Source organism: Crocodylus siamensis, chromosome 7 (assembly GCF_052110815.1).
Source record: "Crocodylus siamensis isolate JL-2025a chromosome 7, ASM5211081v1, whole genome shotgun sequence".
Lineage (NCBI taxonomy): Eukaryota > Metazoa > Chordata > Crocodylia > Crocodylidae > Crocodylus > Crocodylus siamensis.
In genome coordinates this window covers 20931977-20952462 of record NC_143401.1, presented here as the reverse complement: position 1 = coordinate 20952462, position 20486 = coordinate 20931977, and the positions used below count along the sequence as shown (strand labels likewise).

Here is a 20486-nt window from a genome sequence, read left to right as displayed (position 1 = left end):
ATCTTCCCACGCTTACACATGTAAATGGAGAAAATCACCCTTTACAAAAAACAACTCTATTTTATGATTTAGTCTATTCTAAGTTCTCCTGAAGAGGCTCTGTTGGCCATAGATTCAAGATTAATCTTCAGCATAGTTAGGCTAGCAAAACCCTGACTGGGGACACAATTCTGCGGAACATCTGTCATTTGAGGAAGCTGGTATGGTTCTGGTGGTAGAAAAAAAGTCTTTCTGCTAACAGAAGTGTGCCTGTACTGGTGGTCTGGCCACCATACAACTGTTACCAAAGTTACAGCAGCAACAACCCCACAGGATAGACATGGCCTTTGTTAAGGGTTCTTCTCTGCTGCTGCACTGCTGCTAAATGATTTTATATTTGGCAGCCTTCTACTTAACACTCATTTTGAATACAAGACAAGAATCACTTACATTTTTGTGATTAACACATTTCATGAGAACAAGCTCTCTGTAGGCTCGTTTGGCATGAGTTTGATTCTGAAATGGCCGGCTTAGCTTCTTGATTGCCACATTTCGCTCAAGGATGGCATCGTAAGCTGCACTGCAATTGAAAGTAAATCATTATTACAAGACTGATACAACATTATATATTCTAGCTGTGTCTACACGAGACACTGATTGTGCAACAGCCCAAGACTCATCGCAATGCAGAAACCATGATACGATGTTATTGTGCAGTAATCTCAAGCTACTGCACAGTCAGTGTCACAAAAAAAAAATTCACTGGCACTGCTGTGCATTAACGCAGGTTACAGTGCAGTCATTTAGTAGTACTTCTTTATACAAGTCCTAAATGACTACACAGTAACAACTGAGTAGTCAGCATCTCAGGTAGATGCAGACTCTAAGTACTAAATGCCCTGCTGTCTTTTTAAAATGGAATAATATTAGATCCATGTCACAGATAGAAATCTGACACAGATTAAGGGACCATCCCCCAAGGTTGTTCAGGGACTCAGTGCATAAACCAGAATTCCAGGATTATTAAATTCATATGCAATGAGCAAGATTCTTATCATGGCAAACATTAACTCAGGATTCAGAAAAGATTTTCCAACTTCCCAATATTACATAACACTGTTTCAGCAGACTATGGGGAGAACTTAAAATTCTCAGAATGTCAGAGCTCCCTAGTAAAGACAGAAAACTCCTGCTACAAGGACATAGATATCACACCATTAGTTTTGACATAAGAACACAAAAACCGCAACTATGAGAAACTGGTTAATCTTTATTTCAAATTTACAGAAACTAGAAGGAAATTCTGGGCTAGCAACTCCAGTGTGTTTAGGGACTCTATAACCCTAAGTGGTAGACAGAGCTATACAGTTGATGGTCCATGGGGTGTATGCAGCCCACAAAGGGTTTAATTGCTGCCCCTGGCACTCCTGCCTGACTGCTGCTTCTCCCATCACTCAAGTTGCAATAGCAGCTGGATTCTCTGGGCTCCTCCTCCCTCTCCTTGGTTTCCACTGCCTGCCTCTGCTCCAGGGGGCAGAGCAATGCAGCATGGTGGGGTTGGGGGAGCTGAGTGTAGGCAAACCCACTGTGATGCAGCAATGGGGCCATGCAGTGCAGTGAGGGAGTGGGGTGTTATTTGTGTAGCATGCAGCTCAGAGGGGCCCGTGGCTCAGTGGCCCCTGCTGGTGTGGCCCCCAGAGCATTTAGTCCCCAGATGCTTGTAAACTGGACAACCCTGTTCTACAATATACTGGTCCTAAACTAAGAACGTAAACAAAGGGCAATATCAAAATACAGTGGTGGAAAAGTAGGGTACGGAGAGGTAACCCTCAATGCCACTGGTTTTTCTACCCCCCCCACCCCTAGTTGTCAAGGAAAAGCCAAATGCTTGGAAAGGATTAAACCCAACCTCCATTCTACTTGTGGCCTGATGTCAGGAAACGTTATTTATTAACACAGGCTGCTAACTTCAGTTTCTTCCTTTTTTTGCTACTGGTGAAGACCATCACATGGGACAAATCCCATATAAATCACAAGTTTTCCATGGCACAAGAACACTGAATTTGTTTGCTGTAAGAGGCAGTATGACAGCCAACTACTGTGTGGATTCAGTAGCTATTTGTGAAACATAAAGGTCTTGGTAGTTTAATATTTTACTGAGCAGTGAAGATAAGCTGCCAGCAAAGTTAGTGTTTCCCTGGCATGTGTGCAGGGCAATGCTACCTCCCAGGGGGCAAAAGAAAATCCTAACCTGTGCAGAAGTGCCAAAAACAGTTATATTGCTGTGCATATGCCATTTAAATGCATAAAGCAAAATAGGATTTAGTCCTAAATGTACTGGTGTAACTTTGCTCAGTTTATTAAGGTTCAATGCTATAATATCTGAAAAATTTACAAGATACTTTACAAAAAAATATTAAGACAGGTACCTTGACAAAAGAAATTCTACTAAAAAAACAGTTTGAGGTAAGTTTATTTCTGTTAGGTTTCTTTTGTCATTTGTAGGTCTAATCTTAGTGTCTCTGTTATTTTCTGCTTTAGAATCATCTGCATATTTCTATGGTATATGCAACCTCGCCCTGATCATTATAAAATTATTAAATAAATCTAGACAAAGCACTTATCCCTGGGGAAATTTTGCTTCACAGATTGCTGCCTCAATTTACAACTAATCAACATTACTCTGCAGTCCCTCAGTGAGTTCTTCATCCAAGGGCAGTTCTCATAATCAAATTAGTTTTAAGTTATATTTTCAAGTAAGGCTTTCCAATATTAGGTTGAATTCTTACTGTTTTGTGCACAGACATTATTAAAAGTAGATGGTGACTGGTCTGGAAACTGATTAGCACTTGATTCACTTAGCAATTTAAGGAAGCACCAAACTGTTCTGGTGGCTGTTTTCAAGTACTAGCACCAGAAATATTCAAAGTGCAGTTTGGGGTTCTATTCTAACACAAAAGCTAAGGACAGACATTACACATAAATTGGTTTAAGTGATCAGAAACTGGTTTAAACCTGTAACAGAACACAAGTTTGGTGCACATAAATCAGTTTCAAAATGGCTGAAACTTGTTTAAGATAAACCTGGTTAAATGTAGTATCAGACTTAACTGATCTGGGTCAAGCCAGTTTGTGCAATGTCTGTCCCAGACCCCTTCCTGGTTTAAGGTAAACCAGAGTCCCCCAGCACCCCAAATGCTTTGCAGCTGGGCTGAGCTGAACTGTGCACTCTGCTCCAAAGAACAGACTAGCCCTGCCCCTCTCCTCGCTAGCCAGAGCTCCAGAGGACACTGAAGGCACAGCAGGGTCTGCCTGGCTTTCTTCACTACTGGCTGCTCAAGCAGGGATTCCCTCTCCCACCTTCATCCCACAGCAGGGACCCCAGCCTCACAGACCCTAGGCATGTGGTATGCTAGCTAACGGTGAGAGGTGTCTGTGTCTCCAATTTTACTGGGACAGGCAGACATAACAGTGTCTACTTAGGGCTTTTTGGAGCTAATCAACAGGGTAGCTGATAATGTTCCTTGGAAAAAGCTGTTTAAGAAGAACTAATGACAGATGATTTGTTTCTGCTGATAACATGGTGGTTTTAGTTTTAATCAGCTCCCTGCTGGTTTGCAGTCCTGTCAGGTTTGCAGACAGGGAGAGGGAGGTTGAAAAGCTCAGTATCATCAACACATGCATGCACTACACACACCCCCTTTGCCTCAAGAGTACTAGCCAGCCCCTGGCAACACTCCTCTCCCTTCGGCAGCAAGTGGGGGAAAAGCCTGGGATGGTGCAGGCAGGGTGGGTGTATACACCCCTCCCTAATCAGAGAGCCCTGCCAAGGCCTGGCCACACCCCCTCTCAGCTCAGTTCTGTGGAAGAGAAAGGCAGGCTGCTTTAGCCTCCCACAGCTTTTAGCCTGAGTCACTGCAGGCATGTGCCTGCATTTCTGGAATGAAAAGGGAATGTCTATCCACCTCCAAATTGGTTCAAGCTTTGCAGGTTAAACTAACCTGCAAAGACTGAATCAATTCAGGCTCAGGCTTTTTGAATGACTGTCCCTAGCCAAAAAAAGCTTAAATTCCTTAAATTACAGGAAAAATTAACTTCTTTGCCTCATTTAGCCTTTCCCCATTAGTGGTTGCACAAATTTACAGAATAACTGCATAGCTAGACATGTGTGGATTGAAAAGGATTGGACCTTAAATGGAAGGGGAAGTTTTAGATCAACAGTAAGCAGCTCTGATTGGGCTGTAGAGGAAAGGGAAATGCATGCTATTACTATTTGGCTAAGTACAGACATTCAGAGGCATTAGGGAGAAGTTATATCAGTTCAAAATGGCTGCCCAATATCAGATAAGTCAGGATGGTGGGGGCTAGCAGGAGGCTGGGGGGAGTTGAGGGTGTGTCAGCAGATGAGAGGGCAGGCACAACCTGCGCATGGGATAGATCGGAGAGCAAGCATGACCTGCGAGTGAGGTGGGTGGACAGGCACGATCCATAAGGGATGGGGGGGCAGGCACAACCCACTGGTGGAGTAGGTGGACAAGCATGACCTGTGGGTGAGGTGGAGGGACAGACACGACCTGCAAGGCGTGAGGGGGTAGGCATGACTGTGGGTAGGGTAGGGGTGGCAGGCGCACGGCGTGACTGTGGGTAGGGTAGGGGGGAAGGCACGGCCCACAGGTAGGGTGGGAAGGAGTGTGTTCCATGGGTGGTGAGTAGAGCAGGCACAATGCACAGGGGTTTACTGGGGAGTGTCTGGTGGGGCCCATGGCAGGTCTGAGAGTATCAGGAGCTACTTTTAGCTCCCAATCCTTCCCCCAGTGAACCTATACCCCCATTCCTCCTGCTCCCTCCCACACAGGGACTTGCATGGCTCTGGCAGCAGCAAATGCTGATAAAAGTGACTACACCCAGAGTGGCTTGTGGAATGGGAGTTGAGAGGGCTAGCTGGGCCAAGGGCAGCAAAAAATATCCCACGGGGAGGCCAGGGTGAAAAGAGCAGCCCTGAAGCTGGGGCCAATGACTGGGTTTTCCCAGCTCCATAGCTGCGCAGGGAAAGTGGACAGAAGTTCCATGCACCAGTTTGACCTTAATTGAGTAAGTCTGAAACGACATAGATACAGGTTTATCTTACACCACGTTTTGCAATTTTTAGACTGGTTTTTTGTATAAAGAATTTCTGTAGTTACAGGTTTAGACTGATTTCTGGTCACTGAAACCAGGGTATGTAAGTGTAAGGTCAGTACTGGGACGAGTTAAGTTTAAATAAGGCAGCCATTCTGAACCAAATTTAACCTCCCAAATGTCTGTACAAATAATATCTAAAGAATGGAGGATCTGCTTACAACCAAGAACACCCACCCTCTGTACTGCTGGGGAAAAAAAGCCACCAAAGGTTTCCTGTGGCCAGTTTCCCCTCCTGACCCACAGCGGGGTCCAGCACTGCACCCCTCCAGCTCTGGAGCCAGGAGCAATTGAGTCACACAGCTCCCATGGCTCCAGCCTGAGCTGCAGTCAGCTGGGAAGAGCCCTGCCCCCACGGCTTGGCCCTGCCATCAACCTGCCTTACCCGGGGCTGGGGCTGTAGGGCTAAGCTGAGCTGAGTTGGGCTGGCTGGGCCCATGGATGCTGCTGAGGGTGGGTGCAGAGGGCCTGGGCCAGGCTGCGGGGGCAAGGCCCGTCCCAGCCAGCTGTGGCTCAGGCTGTGGCCATGGGACCTATGCGCCCAGTTTGCTCCCAGCCCCCTGCATCCAGGCTGGGTTGGGCTGTCACAGAGACACTGCAGTGGAGATGGCTCTCCCTCTCCACTTCCTCCCCTGCCACAGGGCCAGGGGGGCAGGGCAGGGGAGCCCTGTGTGGCACTACCTCAGGGCTCAGGGCTAGAGGCGTGCAGCTCTGGGCCCACTGTAGGGCAGAGTGGGAAACTGGTCACAGGAAGCCCTTGGTGGCTTTTTTCCACAGCAGTACAGAGCCCCCCGGCAGGTGTTCTTAGTTGTGGATGTTGCAAGTAAACCCTCTGCTCTTTAGATTGTGCTTGCATGGAAGGGTCTGGCCAAGGCTCAGCCAGGTGCTGGACTAGATACTAGAGGACCTCTGGACGTCCCTGCCAGCTCTGCTTCTCTCTGATTCCCTCCCCTCTTTCCATAGGTGAATGACAGGGGTTGCACAGGGGTGCACATGCCCCCCGATGGGACCGGTGCCTGCCCTGATGGCCGATACTGATGCTGTCGGTAGGGCTGGTGCCCCCCTGACAGGGCCGCCACCATCGGCAGCTTCTGCGGGTGACCCCCAGATTCAGGAGGCACCAGTCACTCATGCCCCTTTCACCCCTTTGCCTCAGACACGGGGCCATGCCCCAGCTCTCGCTGCTTGACCCTTCAGTGCCAGCCAGGGGCTGAGGTCTGGCCATGTTCCCCCTTCACTGGAAAAGCTGGCAAGGGCTGTTTCCCCACTCTCCCTCCAGGCACACCCCAGCTAGGGACTATGCAGGCCAAGGTTGGGGTTTCAACCCTCCGCAATCATACAGCACTTGCTGCTCCCTAGTCACACTCCACTCAGCTCAACTTCCCTCCAGCCTGCTGGCCACTGCAGAAAGGAAGGGAGGCTCACTCTAGTGTCCTCCAGCTTCTAGTCTGAGCCACTGCAGGCATGTGGCTGCATTTCCAGAATCAAAAATGAATGCCATTTCACTTGCGGCTCATTTCAATCTACACAGTTTAGACTAACCTGCAAAGATTCAATCGATTCAGGCCCAGGCTTTTTGAATGTCTGTACTTAGCTATATTGATCAATCCCCAGCCCACAGACTACCCAACGCCTTTCAGTAGCATGTGATAAACTAACATACTTCTAATTTTGTTTACAGGAACCTTACCACACTATTCCTTGTGCTCCTGATCCAATAGGCTTTAAATTCTGATATCGTTTCAGTACAGTGAAGGTAGAATCTCCAATTTCTACACTGTAGAAATTGTTGTCACGCTTGCTTCTGCTCATGTCGTCCAGTTAGATATATAGCTTCATCCAAAATTCAAATCACAACCTATAAAAACAAGAAGATAATAGTTTGAAAACCAAAACTTGTTAATTATAAGTACCTAATGAAAAAAGAAATCCTTAGCAGAAGATTTCTACTCTTTACTCAACTTCTGTCAACTCTAGGGAGGACACCTCCACAATAAAAGTTTTTAAAGTTGAAGATATTCAAGGTACAAAAATGGTCTCTGTACATCAATCCAAGACCTAGAACAAAAGTGCCCTTTCAGGATTAGGATCCCATTAGGGACTACTATTAATAGCTATTAGTTGTGGATAAAAACTAAATCTTGCCTAACAGAAGCTTACCACAGAGACTTATGAACAAACCTGAACCTATGTGAGACAGAGGAGTAAAAAATCAATGGGATGTACAGAGGGAAGAAAAAGATGCATCTGTCTTTCTAAATGAGCATAACTTTCAAAGCCCTGCACAGTTTAACAGTTTACCAAAACCAGGTGGGTTTGACTAACAGATATGAATTATGGAAAAAGAAGTGATCAATCAAGCAAGAAAAATAAATCTTACTTATTTCTAGGAATATCATTCCTACCATGAGAAGCACATTCCATAAAAAACAAAACAAACCTAAAGCTGCACAGCTAACCACTCTATAAATTCAAAAACATCAGCCTTTTGGTTATATTATACAACTTTAACGCAGCATATGCATCACCAAAATCTTCAAAATTATATCTATTTTTTCCCCATTGGAACATTTCTGAACATGCATAAAAGCATTAAAGCATATTATTTGATAAATGACAAATGAGACTACAACACATACACAAGGGGGAAGAAGTAAAGTTTCATATATGGCCTTAATAAGGCATTTTTTGGTTAAGTATCAACTGCAGATCCCTAATGTTCTCTTCATGTAGATTTCCTAGAGATAAAGCAAGTAATTTTTAAAGTACATGATGTACAAGACTTTTAAAGAAATATTTTACCTCTACTGGCAACAAAATGCATTTCATTTTAATGCATATATAATTACAGAAAGTGTTGGCTAAATTAAACTACTTAACTGATGACAAGGTTCTTAGCTCTTAAACAGCATTTTGTTGTGCATTTATTTTCTTTTATTTTAAAACAACTTTAGAAATGTGGAGAATGCAAATCGGAAATCAGTCTTTACGTTTAGGTTAGTCAGTTAGCAGTCATGTATTTGGAGTGGTCCACAAAAATAAGCCTCTAAAATTAGAATTCGCCAAGAATTTAAAAGCTCAGCAATTTAGATTCTCAACCAGCTGATCTGCATTCAATTCAGCCACACAGATGCAATAAAGCAAAGGGAACTAAAATATACTAAAATGTGTTTTTAAATTATTTAACACATTACATAAGCTAAAATAAACTGCTTTAATTGTCACCATATGTCTGAAAAGAAAGGTTTATTAAATGGGCTCCCTTTTCAGACTGTCAGAAATGTCACAGTGAACACAGTTATGCTGCTTCCAGTTGCAGAGCTAGCATGTGCAGACCTAGCTTGGTATGTGTCTGCCAAGTGCCTGGCAAGTGGTTCATAAGATATGTAGGTTGTGGGGCTCTGTGTGGGATTGGGAGAAGGTGGAATGTGCAGAGGACTGTGCACAGGGCTCTGCAAAAATGGGGCTGGACTGGATATGGGAGTGGAGGAGCAGTGGAGGAGGGTAGTATGGTTTAGGTGCACCGTGATGAAAACAGGTGAGAGGGACTAGTGGCAGAGCTTGTACGAGGCAGCAGCTGCTGGGTCTTGGGATAGAAGAAGAGCATAACATCGCCTATTACAGGGGTGTTCAACCCCTGTGGCAAGTGTGTTCAATCCCCAGTGTAGTGTCATCCAGCCCATGAGGCTCCTCACAGGTCCAAATATTCAGCAGCAGGGGACCAGTGGCACTGCTCTCCGGCTGCTAAACTTCCAGATGTGTGAGGAGCCCCTGGCCCTGCATGCTAGGCCAGGTGCACAGGGTCTGATCCTAGAATGGAGCTGGGTGGCACAAGCGGTAGGTCCCAGGCCTGATCACAGTATGCAGGGCTCAAGAGCCCAATTCAAAGATACAACGCTAGGCAGGGGTGATGCCAAGCCCAGGGGCCTTATCCTGGCACAAGGGGACCAGCTGAAACCAGACAGAACCCTATCCAGGTGTGCAGGTCTGGGCAGAGGCAACATGGGACCTGGTCCTGAGTCACAGGACTAAATCTGGCCCTTAGACCAACTCTACCACTCATTTGGCCCACAGGGCCAGAAGCTGGAACACCACTGGCCTAGTAAGCCCTGGGCTAGGAGAAAGTAATGGGTCTCAGTATTGTCTCATGGCATGCTATCAGGGAAGTTAAAGGGACCTGTTAACTTTAATCCTGAATGGAGCCAGCCCCTGTGGTTGCATTTTGAGGCCAGCCTGGATCTATGCAAACCCTGAGTAAACTGGGCCCAAGAAGGTGGAGAGCCTTGTTGTAAACCAAGGATGAGGCCAAAAGGCATGTAGTTACTTCCTCTAGCTCTGTAGCACATAGCTTTACTCCCACTCCCCCTCTCCCCTCAATTATCTTTGGGGTCCTCTTCTCCTTTAACCTTTATTCAGAGATGACCTCACATGTTTCCGTGGCCTCAGTCACCAGCTGTACGACAATTCCTTCCACAGCTCCCACCTTGTTCAGCTGTCAAAACAAGTTATCTTGTATATCCGAACAACTCAGCATAGTGAACCACCCAATGTATGTGGCATACCTCTGCTCTCAATCGTCTCACTGTTGTTTCCACTGTCCTACCACTCTGATTAGACTCTAGTTTTTCTCCAGTACCTTCAGGCAACCATGAATTTTGTTGCTTGTTCCTTTACAGCAACTTCTCTAAAATCCATCCCTTCTTCATCGCTCACTCATCTCCACTTCTGCAGCAGCAATAACTTTATCTCTAGATTGTGCTCAACAACTCACTGCCCACAATCATATGCAAAATGCTGTTTTAAGTCATCTTTCTCCCCCCCTGCTTGTAAAAGACATAAGCAACACTGCTGCTAGAGTTCTTTCTCCTTCTGTATTGTGTTCAGGCTTCTGATACTAACTTTCAAAACTCTGAGAAATAACATTCCTGCTTTCCTCATGTTATCCTATGCTTTTAATGTGCAGTGCAAAGGAAACAATTTAGCTGTTTCCTTTGTATCCTTGGATCAGCTTAAGGAAGAGATACCAGTAATGCTGCGCCAGTGTCAACTCAGGTGGACACTGACTAAATTGTGATTTACATGATCCAACCTCATCTTCACTCTGAGTAAGGCTGTAATTCTGTCATTATCTAGGTAGGTGGGCTGGATGAAATCTCTTCACAGGATGGAGCCAGCCTACAGGCCATTGATTACTGAGCCCTGAACTATGCTATGCATTTCAGTATGTTTATGCAAAATCCTAAAATGACAGTATAAAGGCCTCTAGTTTAAAAGCATGTGTTTTATTACATGAAGAGAACCCACGAATAGCTAACAAGACAGCTAAGTTGCCAAAGAAAGGATAGCCTGATTTGTGGAACATCAAGACCATTAAAAAGGGGAGGCTGTCATTAACACCTGTACAGTGCAGAGTGATTAGGAATCAGATAGATCCTAATGAGCCATTAAGTCGACTGACTCTCTCAGGGCTGCCTGAATAGAAATGTCACTGCTGCTGCCAGGCAGCTGGCTTTAAACTTTAGGTGGAGCAGGAAGCAAGTGCGGCATGACTGTACCAATGCACTTTCCTGGATCTGTCTCTGCTGGACTCTGTCCTTCCTTCCATGAAGCTACTCAGGAGAAGAGAAGCAAAAGAGGAAGAACAATTAGAAGTGGTGTTTACAGAGTTGGGCCTTCCACATAGGCACAAGCCTCACGCTCAAACACATGGATTAAACCACACATCAGCAGGTAAGATAAATGAAAGGCTTAGCAGCCAAATACTGTCTGCATGGGCTGGTTAGCTCAAAGGAACAAAAAAGTAGCTATTAAGCCTGATTTAGTTCAAGCAAATGTTAGTTCAATTCCAACCTTGACAGAAATAAGGAGGATAAAAAACCAGGCACTTAAAGCAACAACCCATGAAATGTGATTTTTTTTTTCCTTAGACCCCTGACACACAATACATTTATTGTGCAATTAACTGATTAACTGCACAATGAATTGACATGATACACATACAAAGTAACTTTTTTAGAATATAAAAATGGTGAACCAACCACAAAAACATTGCTTCAGACATGTACAATATTTTTGCAGCTGGTTTCTATCAAGCTTTAATTCAGACATGTATATATCACACGTTGGGTGCCAGATCTTTGCTAGGCCCCCTGGCATCCCAAGATGTACTGCTCCCTCCCTCACTTCAGTAGCTATCTATCTATCCACTGATTCTGACAACAAACTCGTTGTCATACCTTGTCCAAATGCCACAAATGGGCTGCCGGGGGAGCAGGTTTCAAGGTTGCCTGGGCGGGAGCTGAAGGACTCCCCCTGCCAGGACCTTCGCAACCCTTGAGTCCAGCAACCTTTCTTCCCTTGTGCTGCAGCCCCCACTGGGGACTGCAGGGTGAGGCACTTTAAAGGGCTGAGTTGTGGGGAGCCGGGCTAAACATGTGGTTTTTAGAAATCCTAGGGTGTGAGGACCCTGGGATGGGGGAGAGGCCCACAGCTCCTAGAGTTCTGGGATTTTTAAAAAATGTGCATACAGGTGGGTAGTTCTATGGCTGCCCCAAGGCTGGCTGATAATCAACAAATTGTTAGACTTAGCCCCAAGCCTGATCTCCCCAGCTGCTTGAGACCAGGTCTGACAACCAGACTAGGTCTGATTACTGGATACAGCCGCAGACAGCTAGGGGCCTTGAACTGACCCTGGGACTGATCAGGTCCAACAATTAGCTGATTTTCAGAACTGGCCCTGTGTACCCTGGCATTTGGAACCTGCTGGGGAGCAGACCTAGGTCTGGGACAGAGCTCTTCTACCTGATTTGCAGCATCCAGCTAGGGTAACTCTGCAGTGATGCTCTTGGGATTAGAGGACTTCTATAACTCATCCCAAAAAATCATGTCTCCTGTCACGCATGTCTGGAATGGCAGGAGGTGCAGTGTTTGGGATGAGACATATAATCCCTTTGATCCCAATCACACCATTGTTTTAATATCTGCCAGATGCTGTAGGGAAACATATTTTGGGTGCAACGGAAAATTCAGAAGGTGCTTATTTTCAAGAATATTAAAACAAGTGCTCGCATAAAGGTAACAGGAGAAAGCTTAAGGGAAAGGGGCATGTAATAGGTTTAGGGCTGTGACTAAAGAAACAGGCAGAGGAAGGGGGAAGGAACACTGGGGCTGTCAGGCCCACCTTCTCATCTCCCATGTGTGTAGTGGGTACCACAGGGCATCTTCTCTGTATCAGTCCCCCTCCAGCCATCCTCATATAAGCTGCAACTGGAGACAACCTTCATCTCTAAGTATATCTAAATCCCTCTTCCTGCCTCCACAACAAACCCAAGAGCCAGGTTTCTCTTCCTGTCCCCTTCATAACTAGGGACCTACCTAAATTGTGGTGAAGCAGCAGGATTTTTGCAGGCCACTCACAGTGCATGGAACCAATGTCACAGTCTTTTTGTGGTGAGCCCCCCCACCGGATTGGCCGAGAGGTCCTGCCAGTCCTGCCCCTTGCTGTTTATTGGCTCAAGAGGCAAAAACCTCAGCATAATTAAATAGCAAAGTCCACAGAAATATCAAATAAATTACTGTATTATTATGAATCTAAGTATTAAATTGAAATTTAAATTGAAATATATTATGAATGTCTATATATATACACACAATATCAATCATAACTACTATCATAATTTTAGTGTTCTACAAAAACTTCCATAATACTAAATAATGATAACCTTGACAGAAACAATTCATGTTAGTTGTTAAACCCGCTATGCAGCATCCACCAGCAGTTGTAACTGACATCCTCTGTCCCTGCATGAACAACTTGCCCATATACTGCGATTGCACATTCTGCATCCACTAAACTGGTTGGAATGCTAAGGCAGAGTTTTGCCAAGCTGTAGAGATGTGGAAACTGATCAGAAACAGATTCTCAAAACATACTCACAGACAAAGGCATCCAGCACTCTTTGACAAAGTTCATGTAAGCAGCACATTCCTTGTCATATTCTTTCTGCCATCCAGGGATGATTTCAGTAGCTGAGGATCAAAACTCAGAAAAGTCACCTGATTGGGGTCAAAATTGTGAACGGCACAAAAAAAAAGGTGGCAGCCAGTTGTTTAAACCATGGCGGTGTTGACCGATTGTACTTGCAGTACTGATCCAACTTTGCAGCTACTGCCTGCAACAATTCTAGTCTGCTGGTTTTCACATAGTTTGAAAGTTGTTGGGATGCTAGGTCTTCAACCTAACTTATCAAGTCCATCAGTTTTTTGTGTGGAACAAGCCTGCTGACTTTCAAACCACATTAGAAGCTTCATGAACCAAATCCCATTTTCAGTCACAAACTTAACTTGATCTTCAGTATCACTCTGTCTTAAGAGATTGTGTAGTTTTAGCATGCACTGGTGTGCCAGGTGCGATTTCAAGCTCCTCACACATAAATTGTGGGTAATACTTCATTCTTTGCCTGGTAACAAGCTGCTTATTACTGGCATTCTTTTGTCTGTGACAGACAGTGTATATTAAAGCCTATGACATAGATGGTTTGCAGCATCCCACATGACTGAATAGTCCAATCCAAGCTTTGCATGATCTGTGCCAGTAGATGTAAGTGTATATGTCATGTTTGGGTGGTTCAGTAGCTGCTTGCTTCCTATGAACTCTTTTCTCTTCAAGCTGTTGGAGCCAATTCCTATTGTGGACTTTGATGCTCTGGTGGAGACGATGATGGCACTTGTTCCAATTGCTTGGTAAGATTTCCCATTGGTCAGGATCAATTCCAAATGACTTCATATCTCGCTTGTATGCATTTTTGTAGTGAACCTTGGGATGTCCTGTTGTTCCCTGCAGAAGTTCCCCATATAGCATGTCTTTGGGTATACATCCATCTTCCAATCTGCTCAGATGGCCTAGCCAGAGCAGTCATCCCTGTCTGAGTAGGACTGTCACACTTGGTAAATTTGCCTTTTGAAGAACCTCTGCAATGGTAACCTTGTCTTGCCATTTGATGTTGAGTATGTGGGCATAAACAGCACAGGTGGAAGCTGTTTAACTTTTTCTCTTGATGTGCACAAGTTCTCTATTTTTCCCCACCATACATGAAAGTGCTGAGTATGCAAGCTTTGTACACCAGCATTTTGGTCTTAATAGTAAGCTTTGAGTTGTACCATGTTCTTTTAGCTAGCCTGATGAAGGTGGTGGCAGCCTTTCTGATGCAAACATTAAGTTCTTCATCCTCTGAAAGGTTGGCGGTTACTGTAGAACCTAGACAGCTGAACTTCTGGACTACTTCTAGCTAGTTCTCAATAACGGTGATTGATTCATCTTGTGGAACTCCCTGTGATAGTACAACTGTTTTCTTTATGCTGATGGTGAAAGCAAATACCTGGCAAGCTCTTGAGAGGCAATTCATGAATTCTTGTAGTAGGTCTTTGTTGCGGGCTATAAGGGCAACATCATCAGCAACTAGAAGCTCCCTGATAAGCACCTGTCTAACTTTAGTCTTTGCCTTAAGTTGTGATAGGCTAAAGAGTTTCCCATCCAGTTTTGTGTAACGGTACACTCCACCTTCCGTGTCTTTTAGCGTGCAGATCACGAGTACTGGGAAGAAGATTCCAAAGAGTGTTGGGGCAAGAACACATTCTTGCTTCACTCTGCTTTTCATCTTGAAGCTGCCCAAAGTGGACCCATCAAACTGAACAGTTGCTTCCATGTTGTCGTGGAAGGAATGTAGAAGACTTAACAGGATTGGTGGACATCCTGTCTTTTGTAAGACTGCAAACAGGCCTGCTCTGCTGACGGTGTCAAATGCTTTGGTTAGATCCACAAAGCAATGTACAATGGTCAGTTTTGATCTCTGTACTTTTCTTGAAGTTGCTGCAGGGAAAATATCATGTCTATGGTTGATCTTCCAGCCCTGAATCCACACTGAGATTCAAGATAGACACAACTCACCTGCTGTTTGTAGGCACATGAAGATGACCCTTGCAAAATATTTTCCTGCTATACTTATTAGCAAGATGCTGCTGGAGTTGTTGCAGTTGCCCTTATCTCCTTTATTTTTATACAGAGTGACGGTGTTTACATCACACATCTTGTGGTACCTCACCCTCTTTCCAGCATTGGAGTAGCAGCTGATGGAGTTACAGTAGTAGGATCTCTTTCCCGTGCTTAAGAATTTCCGCTGAGATGCCATATTTTCCAGAAGCCTTGCCACTTGATAATGAATCAATGGCCTTGCTTAGCTCTTTTACAGTGGGCTCCATATCTACCTCTGGCATAACCTGCAGAGTTGGTATTTGGTCCAGTGGTTCGCTGGTGATGTTTTTTTCTGGTGTGTATAGCTCTGAGTAGTGCTCTGAGTAGTGTTCAACCCAGCAAGAAATCTGCTTGCTTTTTCTGTAATGGCTTCACCACTGCCTGACTGAAGAGGGACAGCCTTGTTACTAGTAGGGCCTAGGGCTTTCTTTAGACCATTGTACATGACTTTTAGGTTCCCCATGACTGAGGCTGTCTATCATCACAGAGCTTAGTCCAGTATTGATTTGCACAGAGTCTGGTTGCTCTCTGTACCTCATTTTTTGCTTGTCGAAGTCTTGCTTTGGTGCTCTCTGTTGGCTTTTTGTTGGGTTCCAGGTAGGCTGTGTTCTTGCTGTTGATGAGAGGTGCATTTTCTTTGAATCAGTCCTTATTGGATGGTCTCTTTTCCCCCAATGTAGCATTAGCTGTTTCATGGATTTCAGTTTTTAAGCCTTTCCTCTGCCTTTTCTGGTAGTGACTTCCCAAACATGCTGAGTTCAAAAGCCTTCACAAACTCTTGGCACTTCCTCTGGTTCCTGGTGTTAGTGGTATGGATTTTGGGCTCACTCCTAGGTTTTGCTCTATAGAGTTTCTTGGCTGTAATTTTCACGTTGCTAATGATCAGGGAGTGGGTGGTGTCACAGTCGGTACTACAGAACATGCAGGTCTTCTGCACTGAAGGAGATCTTCCCTCTAACAATAACAAGGTCTAATTGGTGCCAGTGGCCTGTTCGTGGATGTTGCCATGACATTTTGTGGCAATCTTTTACTGCAAAATATGAATGGGTAATGCACAGTTGGTTTTGAGAGCACAATTCAAGAAGTCATTGGCCGTTTTCATTCATCTTGCTGATGCCAAAATGCCCTAGGGAATCTGACCATGAGTCGCTGTCTATGCCAACTCTTGTATTGAAGTCTCTGAGGAGGAATAGTTTATCAGTTGATGGTTTTCTTTGAAAACTTGGTGCAGAGTGTTGTAAAATGTATTTTTCTCCCCATGGCTGGAGTTGAGTGACGGTGCATAAGCACTGATGAGGTTTGCAAAGCTGATGGTCGCCTGAAGTCTAAGTGAGATGATGCACTCTGACTTCCCAGTGAGGGTTTCTATAAGCTTTACCACCCTGTTGTTCACAGTGAAACCTATGCCACGCAGACAATTTTTTTCAGCTCTTTTACTTTGCCAAAAGAAGGTATACTTGGCCTCATGGATAGATCCAGCATCTACAAGTCTTGTTTTCTGGAGCGCTACAATGTCAACACTGAGTTTGTACAGCTCACGGTCAATCAAGACTGACTTCCATATGATGCTCATATACTGTAGGTTGTCATTCTCTGTCAGGCCAGGACACATGGCCCTGAGATTCCAGCTTCCAAGCTGGAAAGTTCTTCGTTACTTGTTTTTGCCAGGTGCATTTCCACCTGCTTTTCAGCTCTTGGCTTAGCCCCACGCACCCAAAGAGGTAGACAGACTCTGGTGAGTCATCACCTAACTGTCCAGGGGCTGCCTGGCATTATAGAGGGCAGTAGCTAACCAGCAGAATTCAATATCTCCTGCCAGCAAAAGGTGACCCATAGTGCCCTCCTCTATGCCAATCGAGTGAAAGTTTATGACCTGTAACTGCCACCTTCTGTGTTGTGTCCATGCTGCCAGCAAGGATGGAGTGTCCTCTACACATGGTATGGCTGCAATAACCTGGGCAGTTGATATGGAGACACTGCTTTGCCCATGTATCAGCATCCTCCTCTTGGCTATACTGGTTTTGTCCAAAGGAAGGGCAAGAGTTGGTATGTTTGGAACCAGCTATGTTTGCAGGACTTGCCAGTGCAGAGGAGGTCTTCCATCTGTCTGGCTTTCAGTGCTCCACTCCTAGAGTGGTTGTCAGCCATGGCTGAAGAGCCCAATCTACCCTGTGTGGGTGCTGTTGGTAAAAAATTGCTGAGCGATTATGCTCATTCACTTTATGATAGCATTTCCTCCATCAAGGGTTCCACTATCCTCCTCAGGGACTAATCCACCCAAAGTTATTGGCACTTCCTGAGGTCACCAGGTTAATTAACTACTGCCCAGCACTTGGCATTGATCAGTACAGGTTGTACTGCTTATGGTCATAGCGGTAGCAGATTTTCAATCCTGACATGTCACAAACAAACTGCATAAAACCACAAAGTCCACCTTGTAAGCACTGGCTCTGGTAGAACTGACAGTCACATGTAGATCCCTGCTTTGACTGGCAATGGACTCCCTGTTTCAAAGCTTACTTCCTGGACAATGTTTGAATACTTTTTTAAAGAGGAAACCAGGCTATCCACATCAGGAAAACAGGTGCATCAGATGTCACTTGCTAAAGAAAGGATGCATGTATTCCAGGTGATATGAACTGCATTAGGCATCATTCCATAGAGCATACCAGAGAAAGCTTTTCACATATACACTGCATTATCAGACAGAAATGCTGAGATCTTGTTAAATACTAAGCCATAGTTTACAGCAGCCTTCATCACAGCTTGTACCATGGTAGAAAAATTGACAGACACAAGGTGAATCAGCTTTGTCTGAAAAACAGAGGTCGTGGTTTGTTCAATTCCTAGGTACAAATACAATGTACAGAACATAGTTACCTTGGGCATCTGTTGCTTCATCTGCTACGACTCAGAATGATTCTTATTCTGCCAATGCAGACTTTGTGGCCTGAACACGCAGAGCAATTACTCCTTGTAGGTAATCTTGGCAAGGCTTGCTTGCATTTGGCAGGTGTTTGTTCAACAAGGCCCTTAATTTAAAATTCACAGATTCATAGATTGTAAGGCTGGAAGGGACCTTGGATGATCAGAGGCAAGCCCTGGGCACCAAGCAGGAAAGATAACTGGGAGTCAGGTGACCCCAGCAAGGATGGTCTAGTTTCCTCTTGAAGATTTCCAGGGTAGGTGATTGTACAACCTCTGGAAGGAGCTTATTCCACAGTTTGGACACCCTGACTGTGAAGAAGTTTTTCCTAATGTTGAGCCTGAATCGGTCTTCCAGGAGTTTGTGGCCATTACTCCTGGTTTTCCCTTTGGGTGTCCTGGTTACTAACAAAGCCTTTGATGTACTCCCCTAGTGTAGTGGTAAGCTGCTACCCAGTCCCCTCTCAGCCTTCCTTTCCTCAGGCTGAAGAGTCCTAGATCCCTCAGCCTTTTCTTATATGGCTTGCTTTAAGACTAAGCATATGGGTGGCTCTTCTTTGGACTCCCTCAAGCTTGTCCACGTCCCTGTTAAAGTGTGGTGCTCAGAACGGGATTCAGAACTCCAGCTGCCGTCTCACAACTGCTGAGTAGAGTGAAAGAATCACCTCCTTGGTTTTGCTGGAGATGCATCGATTGATGCATGCCAGAGTATTATTTGCCCTACTGGCTACAGCATCACACTGCCAGTTCATATTAATGCTATGGTCTATTATTACCCTCCCAAGTCCCTTTCATTTGTGGTGCTAGTCAGTTTGGTGCTGCCAAGACTGTAGGTGTGTTGGCGGTTGCTCATCCTGAGGTGGAGCTTTTTACATTTCTCAACATTGAACTTCATCAAGTTCTGATCCACCCAATATGCTAGTCTGTTTATGCCTGCCTGTATCTGTAGCCTATCTTCAAGCCTGACCACGCTCCCCCATAACATAGTGTCATCCACAAACCTGGCCAGTAAGCTCTTCACCCCCACATCCAAATCATTAACAAAAAGGTTGAAAAGTACTGGACTAAGCACTGACCTCTGCGGGACACCACTTCTCACTTCTCACCAGGATGAGGCAGAGCCATTCAGTACGACTCTCTGGATCCTATCCTGCAGCCAGTTCCCCACCCGTCTCAGAGTTAAGCCCACAATCCTCCAATTTTTTCGCAAGGACATTGTGGAATACTAGATCAAAGACCTTTTGGAAGTCAAGGTATACAATGTCAACCTGCTCTCTCATGTCTAGGTGGTGAGTTATCTGGTCATAGAAGGAGATGAGGCTGGTAAGGCAAAACCTGCCCATGATGAAGCCATGCTGGCTATCATTCAGAATCTTACCTTCTGCAAACTTATCACAGATAGACTCCTTGATGAACTTTTCTAGGATTTTCCCTAGGATGGAAGTTAGGCTGACTGGCCTATAGTTACCTGAGTCCTCCCTCCTGCCCTTCTTGTGGATGGGCACAACTTTGGCCCTCTTCCAGTCCTCAGGGACTTCTCCAGAGCACCATGAGTTGTTGAAGAGTTTTGCCAGGGGTTCTACAATGACTTCAGCCAGTTTCTTTGGCACTCTTGGATGAAGACCATCCGGTCCCGCAGACTTGTATATGTCTAATTTTTTTAACTGGTCATACACCAATTCTAAGGCAACAGCAGGAAGGAAATTATTCCTATCATGCTCATCCTCTACTCTACCTGGCGTTGTTTTCCCCCTGGTCCGTGAAGCAGTCATTCAGGAGTTCAGCTTTCTCCTGGGTATTGGTAACCAGCTCTCCTGAGTTGCTGAGTAAAGGCCCCACACTCCCATTTGTTTTCCTCCTGTTCCCTATGCATCTAAAGAAGGACTTCTTGTTATCCTTGATTCCGATTGCTAATCTAAGTTTGGTTGCTGCTTTAACCTGTCTTACCTGTTCCCTGCAAATGCAAGCTGCTGTGGAATACTCCTCCCTGGGGCCTGCCCTGAGCTTCCCTTGTTTATAAGACTCTTTTGTCTTTCTTAAGAGGACCATGATTTCCCTGTTAAGCCAAAAGGGCTTCCCAGCCCTTCTGTTACCTCTTCTCCACATAGGAATGGACTTCCTTTTTGCTTCAAGGATCATGACCTTAGTCAGGGAACTTCTGGAGGGACTGGATGGATTTAAATCAGCTGGTCCGGATGATCTCCACCCCAGAGTGCTGAGGAAATTAGCTGAGGTCATCGTGGGACCCCTGGCATGGCTCTACGAGCACTCATGGTGCTCTGGTGTGGTGCCAGGGGACTGGAAGAGGGCCAACGTGGTTCCCATCTTCAAAAAAGGAAAGGAGGAGGACAAGGGGAACTACAGGCCAGTTAGT

The 20486-nt window shown here is 45.2% G+C and overlaps 1 protein-coding gene across 6 annotated transcripts in view; it reads right to left on the bottom strand.

Moving 5' to 3' along the window:
• The window catches only part of MAPK8 (mitogen-activated protein kinase 8), a 133507-nt gene that overhangs the window by 43514 nt on the left and 69507 nt on the right, over positions 1 to 20486 (bottom strand). For all 6 annotated transcript variants that reach the window (XM_090058738.1, XM_090058739.1, XM_090058737.1 and 3 more), the window contains 2 exons: positions 6848 to 7015; positions 430 to 559 (listed from right to left, as the gene is read on the bottom strand). In XM_090058738.1, coding sequence (XP_089914864.1) covers positions 430 to 559; positions 6848 to 6969 — 252 coding nt within the window. In that variant the 5' untranslated portion in view covers positions 6970 to 7015. The remainder of the gene's footprint in view (positions 1 to 429; positions 560 to 6847; positions 7016 to 20486) is intronic.